The 12028-nt window shown below is 37.7% G+C and overlaps 1 protein-coding gene across 11 annotated transcripts in view; it reads left to right on the top strand.

The window, feature by feature from the left end:
• Positions 1–12028, top strand: part of ANAPC1 (anaphase promoting complex subunit 1) — a 167060-nt gene that overhangs the window by 32058 nt on the left and 122974 nt on the right. For all 11 annotated transcript variants that reach the window (XR_007470730.1, XR_007470729.1, XR_007470731.1 and 8 more), the window contains 2 exons: positions 9264–9338; positions 11364–11632. Coding sequence is in view for 7 of the 11 variants with exons in the window: in XM_033399993.2 (XP_033255884.1) it covers positions 9264–9338; positions 11364–11632 (344 nt within the window). In the remaining 4 variants the exon portion in view is untranslated. The remainder of the gene's footprint in view (positions 1–9263; positions 9339–11363; positions 11633–12028) is intronic.

Genomic DNA, 12028 nt, shown 5'->3' with positions numbered 1-12028 from the left:
TCCATTTTGAGTTTATTTTTTTGTATGGTGTTAGGGAGTGTTCTAATTTCATTCTTTTCCATGTAGCTGTCCAGTTTTCCCAGCACCACTTATTGAAGAGGCTGTCTTGTCTCCACTGTATATTCTTGCCTCCTTTATCAAAGATAAGGTGACCACATGTGCGTGGGTTTATCTCTGGGCTTTCTATCCTGTTCCATTGATCTATATTTATGTTTTTGTGCCAGTACAATACTGTCTTGATTACTGTAGCTTTGTAGTATAGTCTGAAGTCAGGAAGCCTGATTCCTCCAGCTCTGTTTTTCTTTCTCAGGATTCCTTTGGCTATTCGGGGTCTTTTGTATTTCCATACAAATTGTGAGATTTTTTGTTCTAGTTCTGTGAAAAATGCCATTGGTAGTTTGATAGGGATTGCACTGAATCTGTAGATTGCTTTGGGTAGTATAGTCATTTTCACAATATTGATCTAATCCAAGAACATGGTATATATCTCATATCTCTCCATCTATTTGTATCATCTTTAATTTCTTTCATCAGTGTCTTATAATTTTCTGCATACAGGTCTTTTGTCTCCTTAGGTAGGTTTATTTCTTGATATTTTATTCTTTTTGTTGCAGTGGTAAAGGGGAGTGTTTTCTTAATTTCACTTTCAGATTTTTCATCATTAGTGTATAGGAATGCAAGAGATTTCTGTGCATTTATTTGGTATCCTGATACTTTACCAAATTCATTGATTAGCTCTAGTAGTTTTCTGGTAGCATCTTTAAGATTCTCTATGTAGAGTATCATGTCATCTGCAAACAGTGACAGCTTTACTTCTTCTTCTCCAATTTGGAATCCTTTTATTTCTTTTCCTTCTCTGCTTGCCATGTCTAAAACTTCCAAAACTATGTTGAATAGTAGTGGTGAAGGTGGGCAGCCTTGTCTTGTTCCTGATCTTAGTGGAAATGGTTTCAGTTTTTCACCATTGAGAACGATGTTGGCTGTGGGTTTGTCAAATATGGCCTTTATTATGTTGAGATAAGTTCCCTCTATGCCTCCTTTCTGGAGGGATTTTGTCACAAATGGGTGTTGAATTTTGTCTAAAGCTTTCTCTGCATCTGTTGAGATGATCATATGGTTTTTCTCCTTCAGTTTGTTAATATGGTGTATCACATTTATTGATTTGCGTATATTGAAGAATCCTTGCATTCCTGGGATAAACCCCACTTGATCATGGTGTATGATCCTCTTAATGTGCTGTTGGATTCTATTTGCTAGTATCTTGTTGAGAGTTTTTGCATCTATGTTCATCAGTGATATTGGCCTGTAGTTTTCTTTCTTTGTGACATCTTTGTTTTTCGTTTTTTTTTTTTTCTTGTGGTACACAGGCCTCTCACTGCTGTGGCCTCTCCCATTGCGGAGCACAGGCTCTGGATGCGCAGGCTCTGCGGCCATGGCTCACGGGCCCAGCTGCTCCGCGGCGTGTGGGATCTTCCTGGACCGGGGCACGAACCCATGTCCCCTGAATCGGCAGGCAGACTCTCAACCACTGCGCCACCAGGGAAGCCCCCTTTGTCTGGTTTTGGTATCAGTGTGACGGTGGCCTCGTAGAATGAGTTTGAGAGTGTTCCTCCCGCTGCTATATTTTGGAAGAGTTTGAGAAGGATAGGTGTTAGCTCTTCTCTAAATGTTTGATAGAATTCGCCTGTGAAGCCATCTGGTCCTGGGCTTTTGTTTGTTGGAAGATTTTTAATCACAGTTTCAATTTCAGTGCTTGTGATTGGTCTGTTCATATTTTCTATTTCTTCCTGGTTCAGTCTCGAAAGGTTGTGCATTTCTAAGAATTTGTATATTTCTTCCAGGGTGTCCATTTTATTGGCATATAGTTGCTTGTAGTAATCTCTCATGATCCTTTGTATTTCTGCAGTGTCAGTTGTTACTTCTCCTTTTTCATTTCTAATTCTACTGATTTGAGTCTTCTCCCTTCTTTTCTTGATGAGTCTGGCTAATGGTTTATCAATTTTGTTTATCTTCTCATAGAAACAGGTTTTAGTTTTATTCATCTTTGCTATCGTTTCCTTTATTTTTTTTTGATTTATTTCTGATCTGATCTTTATGATTTCTTTCCTTCTGCTAACTTTGGGGTTATTTTGTTCTTCTTTCTCTGATTGCTTTAGGTGTAAGGTTAGGTTGTTTATTTGAGATGTTTCTTGTTTCTTAAGGTAGGATTGTATTGCTGTAAACCTCCCTCTTACAACTGCTTTTGCTGCACCTCATAGGTTTTGGGTCATCGTGTGTTCATTGTCATTTACATCTAGGTATTTTTTAATTTCCTCTTTGATTTCCTCAGTGATCTCTTGGTTATTAAGTAGTGCATTGTTTAGCCTCCATGTGTTTGTATTTTTGACAGACTTTTTTCCTGTAATTGATATCTAGTCTCATAGCATTGTGGTCGGAAAAGATACTTGATACGATTTTAATTTTCTTCAAGTTACCAAGGCTTGATTTGTGATCCAAGATATGATCTGTCCTGGAGAGTGTTCCATGAGCACTTGAGAAGGAAGTGTATTCTTTTGTTTTTGGATGGAATGTCCTATAAATATCAATTAAGTCCATCTTGTTTTATGTATCATTTAAAGTTTGTGTTTTCTTATTTATTTTCATTTTGGATGATCTATCCATTGGTGAAAGTGGGGTATTAAAGTCCCCTACTATGTTTGTGTTACTGTCATTTCCCCTTTTATGGCTGTTAGCCTTTGCCTTATATATTGAGGTGCTCCTATGTTGGGTGCATAAATATTTACAGTTGTATCTTCTTCTTGGATTGATTCCTTGATCATTATTAGTGTCCTTCTTTGTCTCTTGTAATAGTCTTTGTTTTAAAGTCTATTTTGTCTGATATGAAAATTGCTACTCCAGCTTTCTTTTGATTTCCATTTGAATGGAGTATCTTTTTCCATCCCCTCACTTTCAGTCTGTACGTGTCCCTAGGTCTGAAGTGGGTCTCTTGTAGACAGCATATGTATGGGTCTTCTTTGTGTATCCATTCAGCCGGTCTGTGTCTTTTGGTTGGAGCATTTAATCCATTTACATTTAAGGTAATTATCGATAGCTATGTTCCCATTACCATTTTCTTAATTGTTTTGGGTTTGTTATTGCAGGTCTTTTCCTTCTCTTGTGTTTCCTGCCTAGAGAAGTTCCTTTAGCATTTGTTGTAAAGCTGGTTTGGTGGTGCTGAATTCTCTTAGCTTTTGCTTGTCTGTAAAGGTTTTAATTTCTCCATCGAATCTGAATGAGATCCTTGCTGGGTAGAGTAATCTTGGTTGTAGGTTTTTCCCCTTCATCACTTTAAATATGTCCTGCCACTCCTTTCTGGCTTGCAGAGTTTCTGCTGAAAGATCAAGTGTTAACCTTATGGGCATTCCCTTGTATGTTATTTTTTGTTTTCCCCTTGCTGCTTTTAATATTTTTTCTTTGTATTTAATTTTTGATAGGTTGATTAATATGTGTCTTGGCATGTTTCTCCTTGGATTTATCCTGTATGGGACTCTCTGTGCTTCCTGGGCTTGATTGATTACTTCCTTTCCCATATTAGGGAAGTTTTCTACTATAATCTCTTCAAATATTTTCTCAGTCCCTTTGTTTTTCTTTTCTTCTTCTGGGACCCCTATAATTTGAATGTTGGTGCATTTAATATTCTCCCAGAGGTCTCTGAGCCTGTCCTCAATTCTTTTTTTTTTCTTTATTTGCTCTGCTGTAGTTATTTCCACTATTTTATCTTCCAGGTCACTTATCCGTTCTTCTGCCTCAGTTATTCTGCTGTTGATCCCCTCTATAGAATTTTTAATTTCATTTATTGTGTTGTTCATCACTGTTTGTTTGCTCTTTAGTTCTTCTGGCTCCTTGTAAAACATTTCTTGTATTTTCTCCATTCTATTTCCAAGATTTTGGATCATCTTTACTATCATTACTCTGAATTCTTTCTCAGGTAGACTGCCTATTTCCTCTTCATTTGTTAGGTCTGATGGGTTTTCACCTTGCTCCTTCATCTGCTGTGTGTTTCTCTGTCTTCTCATTTTGGTTAACTTACTGTGTTTGGGGTCTCCTTTTCACAGGCTGCAGGTTCGTAGTTCCTGTTGTTTTTGGTGTCTGCCCCCAGTGGGTAAGGTTGGTTCAGTGGGTTGTGTAGGCTTCCTGGTGGAGGGGAGTTGTGCCTGTGTTCTGGTGGATGAGGCTGGATCTTGTCTTTCTGGTGGGCAGGTCCATGTCTGGTGGTGTGTTTAGGGGTGTCTGTGACCTTATTGTGATTTAGGCAGCCTCTCTGCTAATGGGTGGGGTTGTGTTCTTGTCTTGCGAGTTGTTTGGCATAGGGTGTCCAGCACTGTAGCTTGCTCGTTGTTGAGTGGAGCTGGGTCTTGGCGTTGAGATGGGATGTCTGGAAGATTTTCGCCGTTTGATATTACGTGGAGCTGGGAGGTCTCTTGTGGGCCAATGTCCTGAACTTGGCTCTCCCACCTCAGAGGCACAACCCTGATGCCTGGCTGGATCACCAAGAGCCTGTCATCCACATGGCTCAGAATGAAAGGGAGAAAAAAAAGAAAGAAAGAAAGAGGAAAATAAAATAAAGTTATTAAAATAAAAAATAATTATTAAAAAGATTAAAAAATGTAATAAAAAAGAAAGAAAGAAGAGAGCAAGCAAACCAAAAAACAAATCCACCAGTGATGTTTGCATAATTGGTTGTGCAGCATTCAGAGTATATAACATATCAGTTTACTAATGGGCATACTTCATTCAACAAAATGGAATATGTTAAGGCTTATTGTGTCTATACATTTTAAGTCAAATATCATTACTATTTAATAACATTTTACTAGTAATTAGAATTATTGCATTTTCATAATATGGTAAAGCACTTTGGCTACTATTTCTCATTTCATCTTTGTAAAACGGCTATAAGTTATGCCCGGATTAGTAGTAGTAGTCTTGATTTTATTGATGAAGAAACTGAATCACGAAGAAATCACCGGCTAGAGATTTGCTCAAAACTGGGCCTTCATTGTATCTTGTGACTCATGGCTTAATGTTCTTTTCTGAAGCCCAGACTGTGTTTTCACACACAATTGCTTGGTCTGTGAGGAGGAAGGTTTGATTTGATGGAGATTTAAAGTGCTTTAGTCTAAGTATCTAGTCTGCTAATGATACAAAGCTGCATTCCTCATCTCCCTCCCTAGAAACTTTCTTCCAGGCCCTTAATAGGTTATTTACAAAATCAGGGTAGCGTCTTCAGTATTGGTGATTTCCTTTTGCCTCTGGAGATCACTCCCAGGACAACCTTGCCTGGGTCACTCTGAAGAAATCACTGTAGAACACACTTACCTTTCTCCAGGTAACTCAGCTGTACTTGTCTATACATTTTAGTTTCATACCAGCAAATCCATTTTAAAAAATCATTTGTTTTTTTTTATTATGGAAGTATACATGCTTACTGAGGAGAATTTGGAAAATGGAGGAACTAAGAGGAAAATACTGCTACGCAGAGACAGCCACTCTAAACGTTTTGCTTTTGCTTTATAGATAAACATGATATCAATGAAAATTTCCTATATCATTAAAAATTCTTCAAAAAGCCCCCTTCATTTTATAGGCTACCATGTGGTTTTATCATGATTAATGGCTAATAACTGAACATTGTTGAACCAGATTTTTTCTTATGAGTGATTTGCAAACATTGTTTTATATGTAAATCTGTACATCTCTAGTCATTTCCCAAGAATTGAACCCTAAAAGAGGGATTACTCGGTCAAGTAATGTTCAAAAAGGGTTGTGCAATGAACATTTTCACCAGCATCATTTAAAGGTGCCCATTTCACCACATTGATTATTTGAGTGGGGTGAACCTTTGCCAACTCAGAACTATTATGTTATTTCTGTATAAGTAAATGGGAATGACTTTTTAAAATTCTCGTTGGTCATGTATAGTTTTTATTATTTATTTATTTTTGCGGTACGCAGGCCTCTCACTGTTGTGGCCTCTCCCGTTGTGGAGCACAGGCTCCGGATGCGCAGGCTCAGCGGCCATGGCTCATGGGCCCAGCCGCTCCGCGGCACGTGGGATCTTCCCAGACCGGGGCACAAACCCATGTCCCCTGCATCGGCAGGCGGACTCTCAACCACTGCGCCACCAGGGAAGCCCCCTATAGTTTTTATTTTTTGACTTGCATTTCATGGCTTACCCGTTTCATTCTCCTCTCCACCTAGCAACCAAAGTAATCCTGTCCAATAAAGTCAGATCAAGTCACTCCTCTGCTCAGAACCCTCCAGTGCCTTCCCATCCTACTCAGTAAAAGCCAAAGGCCTGCAAGACACCATGTGACGCAGCTTCTCTTACGTCTGGTTTTACTGCTTACTCATCCCTGCCTTGCTCGCATTGTCCCCACCACGCTGGTTTCCATTGTTTCCCCTGAACACACCAAGCATGTTCCTGCCTCAGGGTCTTTGCACTTGCTGTTACCCCTGGAGAAAATGACTTCCCTCAGACAAGACAAGCTGAGGCCTTTTCCAGATGTCACCTCAGTGCAGCCTGCCCTGTTCATTCTGTGTAGAATTGTACCTACACACCATGCCCCCCTTATGATCCCCTTTACCTTTTTTTCCTCTTAGCACTAATTATATATAATATGCTGTATATTTTATTTATTTTGTTTGTGTGTCTCTTCACCTCCCACAGGAAAATTCTGTGTGGGCAGGGATTTTTGTTTGGTTTTGTTCACTACTCTATCTCTAGGACCTACAGTAGTGCCTGGCATAGGTGGCTGTTTAGTGAACATTTGTTGAATGAATGCCCTTTTCCACCTGAATGAAGTATTTTAACATTTTGTGTCTGTTGCATCATGTGAAAGAATCGCCCTCTGCAATTTCCTTGGGAAAAATTTTCCTGGGAAAATAGGGACAATTTTCTTATTCCAAACAATTGCATGAATGCTACTTCATTCCAGATTTTTCCATTCTTTATTAAATATGGAAAAATTGTGCCTTATAGAAACCAAGGATTTCTACAATATGAATAAGTCCACTTCAGCTTCTTGTAGTTTTTGTATGTTACTGTCCTGTGGAACTTGTTGAGGAATACAGATCACTGTGCCCCATTCTCTAGCAGAGAGCCAGTGCCCCCTTGTGTTTCCATGTTGTGGTTAGGACTGAGCACCCACAGTTTTTTTCTTTTGTAAAGAAGGACATGATTCTTTGATTTACTTATTGCATGATAGCCCTAAAGGAAGGAACGAGGAAATCAGCTCTGACATTTATTTGTAGGACTGCATAGTTAAACCCTGCTGTCTTTTGTCCTCGCCGTCAAAGCTCAGGATGAAATGGTCCTCAGTGGCAAATGGTTTTTATTTTGCTTTGTCCAGATATATCTTTTTTGTTTTCATTTAAGTAATAGAGTGGAGGGTAGAGTACTGAATTTCTGCCAATGACTAGCTCTGTGATTTTGGCATTTCTTCGGGCCTTCCTTAATTCACTAATTAGTTAAATGAGAGGACTGGGCCAGACATTTCTTTTTGGTTCTTACATTCTATGAGTGGTTGCATCTAGGGTTAACTGTTCTGTCCTTTGGGATGCTCATATTTTCATTAGATAGATATTTAGTCCCTGATGTGGGCCAGGCATGAAGCCAGGCTTTTCAGATACGCATTAGAGAAGACAGATAGTTCCTCTCATGGAATTGACTGTCCTAGGGGAAGGCAGATAAATGAATATTTTATATCCAGGTTGTGATAGATCAAGGTCAGGGATCCACAGAATTATATAACAGGATTGGCTAACCTGTGACATTAAAATAATGAAAATAAGACAGATCCATATATGTCACAAAGAGGTATCTGTATCAGAAAATCTCCACTGTCCTTTCCCATAACTCCAGGTCTTAATGAACCTGATAACCATAGCTGGGACATTCTTTCTGACTGTGGGACTTAAGACTATGTGTGTGCGCGCGTGCACACATGTATGCTATATTTGGTTGAAGTTTTAGGTAAGATAGCTATCATTTCATCTGTTGCTTTGATTTTGCTCTTGTTATTTTTTGATAATATTGTATGTAAGTTGGGCTGTGTTTTATTTAAATGCTTCACAAGAAAACCTGTTTTCTTGATCAGTTTTTTAAATTACTTTATTCAGTTTAAAAAAGTACTTTATGCAGTTTTATATTTAAACATTCAGTTTTAAAAATTATTGCTATCTATGTTTAGTTTTTATATAGAAATAAACTTTCAGATGAATGAGATTAATTGATAAATATGTAAGTTTTTATAGCGTAGGAAAACAGCTATTGCTATTTATAGGGTTATGGTTGATTAGTTGGTGGTTCAGTGCCTGTGTAAAGTAGCAGGTGGCAAAGGTTATGCCAGAGGGAATTGAATAAGACTGAACTTTTAGAAAATTGCTTTTATGTAACTGCATTAGGATAGGCTAACTATTATAACAGAAAGCTCTCAAAAGATATAATGGCTCACACACAATAAAAATGTGTATCTTGTTCATATAACAGTATTTAGCAGGTAAATAGGCCTCATGGTTATTAGGGACCCAGGCTGATGGAGCATCTGTCTTCAATGTGAGGCTTCAAAGATAGCCTTAGAGTTGATGCTAGATGCAAGGGAAAGAGCCTAGGGGAGCATGAATGGGAGGTTTTCAGGAACTGGGCCTGGCAGTGGTGACATCTGCTTTCATTCATAATCACACTGTCAGAGGGCCACAGCTAACTGTGAGGGGGCAGGGATACATAGCCTGGCTGTGGGTCCAGGAGAAAGAGGAGAACACAGATTTTGGAGAGTAGCTACCCATCTCTGCCATAGAATTGTTAGACTGTCACTGTAGACAGACTCTAAATAAATGTCTGCTAAGTTCTGACATTTGGCTGACACTGGGTTGATCCTTTGAGACTTGGCGTATTTTGGGTATAGCTAATGGTCCTGTTCTTTCTACCAGTGGAGTGAAGATCTGTATCATCAGAGAAGTAGGGGAGGAAAGGAAGCTACCATTGCAGTACCTGTGAGCCCAGGCACTGGACTAGGTGCTTTACATAGATGATTTCATTTAATCTTCGCAATGATCCTAGAAGAAAGGTTTTCGTACCATGTTTTTCCAGATGAGAAAATGAGTTTTGGTGACATTCCTCAGTTTCCATAATTGGTAGAACTGATTTCAGAATCATTTAAGTTGATCAGTTGTCAGTGATAAATTTACATGATTTTGTCTTCTCTTTTGGGGTTATCTTCCAGTTCGACTTTGAAGGATCACTTTCTCCAGTCATTGCACCCAAAAAAGCAAGACCTTCTGAGACAGGATCTGATGATGTAAGCATTGTTTCTTCTTGCTAATAAAAATTGATCTTTAATCTGTGAGTATTATACTGGTCCGCCACATTTGTAGTGTTCCTGTTGATTTGTGTGTATTTCTAACACCTTTTACTTATTTTAATACTGAGTGACAGCTATTTTGAAGGACAGGACCTGTTACATTTTCTGTGGCTATTTATTCACTTTTGTCTTTAATGATCATCTAAAAATTACTAAACATACATAATACTGTGTGATTTAAATTTGGGTTTATAGATGTTTTACTGCCAATTGATCACCTAAAGTGACAGCATCTGCCTTTTTAAGCAGTGTTTCTTTAATTTAGGTTTTCAAACGTATCAGATTCCATGGGTGTATTCTTGTTGTTTGAAAACATTCTTTTAAAATTGAGGTTTAATTTACATAAATGAAATGCTCAGATCTTAAGTATGCAGTTTGATCAATTTTGAAAAATGCACACTCGTGTGACCCACACTCCTCTCAAGAACAAAACATTTCCATCATTCCATAAAGCTCTCGTGCCATTTTAAATCATTTCTTTCTTCTCAAAGCGTCCACTGATTTGAATTCTGTCATATGTTAGCGTTGCCAGCTCTAGAACTTGATATAAATGAAGGAATATAGTATGTAATCTTTGGCATAAGGTTTCTTTCATTCAGCATAATGCTTTTGAGATTCATCCATGTTGTTGCAGATATCAGTAGTTTGTGTCTTTTTATTGGTGGGTAGTATGAATATACCATAGTTTGTTTATTCATTCTTCCGCTGATGGATATCTAGCCCATTTCCGTTGTTTGACTGTTATGTGTAAAGCTGCTGCCAACATTCAGTAATAAGTCTTTGTGGACATATATTTTCATTTCTCTTGGCTAAATACCTAGCAATGAACTTGTTGGGTCATTGCTGGTTCTCAGACTGGTTATACCATGTTAACACTGACAAGTAATATATGAGTTGGCCAATATTTGCTGTCAGTCTTTTTCCTTTTAACCATTCGGATATGTGGAAAGCAGTTTCTCTAAGAGGTTTTAATTTGCCTTTCCCTAATGACTAATGATGTTAGGCACTGTTTCATGTGCTTATTAGCTACTTACATATGTTTGTGTGAAGTTTCTGTTCAGGTGTTTTACCTATTTTTAAATTGGATTTAAAAAATATTTATTAAGCTGTAGAAGTTCTTTATATATTTTAGATATGACATTCTTTGTCATATGTGTATTTTGGGAATATTTTCTCCCAGTATGTGGCTTAACAGTGTCTTTTGGTGAGCAGAATTTTTTATTTTGGTTGTCTAACTTATAAATTTTTTACTTTTATGGTTGGTTCTGTATCTGTTCCAAGAGTTTTTAAGTTAGAATAACACACTGTATTAAGCCTGACAAAAGCACCAATAAATTCCAAGTTGTGACAAAACCATAGACCACATTCTCTCAACACAATACAATAAATCACAAGTAGAAACTAAAACACACTTAATACTTATAAAGTGTAGCACAGTTTGAATATAAAATTCAGTTGACTATTGGGCACATTACTAGTGTCATCATCTTATAAACATTGAAAGATACATATACTAGCTGGATACAAGTAGACCTCTCCTCTTACTAAAACCCAAATCAATGTAGTGGTCCTTATACCTGCCTGTCTACACTTCCCACCTTTCCTTCTTTACTTTTGGCTCATAAGACATTGCCTAAGATAATCTTAAATTTTTCTCTCTCAATCTCTACCTAGGTAGTAGGATTTTTCTTCCAAAGTCTCTTCCCTAAAAGGGTGTGACTACATTTTTTCAAGTGGTTTTTAAAGGTGTCTTGTCTTAATATTTATTGCTGGCACCTGGAAACTGCTTAGCTATTTGAAGTGTTGGTTCTAATTTTTCAGCATTGTGATTTTTCATATTATTAACAACTTAATGTGAAAATGGAACTTGAATTGTTTTAAGTGAATTTGATGTTCTTTTTTAATGATGACATTACAAGGAGGGATTATTTAAAAAGTTAATATCCTTTTTATTCTTCTCAGGACTGGGAATATTTACTAAATTCAGACTACCACCAGAATGTTGAGTCTCATCTTTTGAATAGATCTTTATGTTTGAGTCCTTTGGAAGTTTCACAGATGAAGGATGAGGATTTGTCACAGAATCTCAGTTTGGACTCTTCTACACTTCTTTTCACTCACATACCTGCAATTTTTTTTGTTCTTCACCTGGTCTATGAGGAGCTTAAGTTGAACACTCTAATGGGAGAAGGAATTCGTTCACTTGTTGAACTTCTCGTTCAGTTGGCAAGGTAAATGTTGTTTGTAGATTAGAAACTTCAAGAGGTCATTAGCTGACTTGATCTTAGACATGAATATCATATAGGAAGGTTGTAAATAAATTTCTGAAATCTACCGTCTCAACAAACCACAGCATTTTCTATAAACCACAGAATTGTTTGAAGGTATCCACTATGTAAGGGCCTGTGGGTCATGCTGGGGTTGCTGGTCTTTGTCCTAAGATGAGTGGGAAGACACCGGAGTGTGTTACACGGTGAGAATGACCTGCTCAACTTTCATTTTGACACGATGACTGTGGTGAAAGGTCTGTAATAACACCTGCTGTTTTCGTAGTAATACCTATGATCAGATAGTGTTTACAGCGAACAAAATTGTAATTTACATGTAGGAATTGTCAAAGTAGGTAT

The sequence above is a fragment of the Orcinus orca genome, chromosome 13, assembly GCF_937001465.1.
Source record: "Orcinus orca chromosome 13, mOrcOrc1.1, whole genome shotgun sequence".
NCBI lineage: Eukaryota > Metazoa > Chordata > Mammalia > Artiodactyla > Delphinidae > Orcinus > Orcinus orca.
Note: the sequence above shows the minus strand (reverse complement) of the source record. Positions and strands in the feature narration are given on the sequence as shown.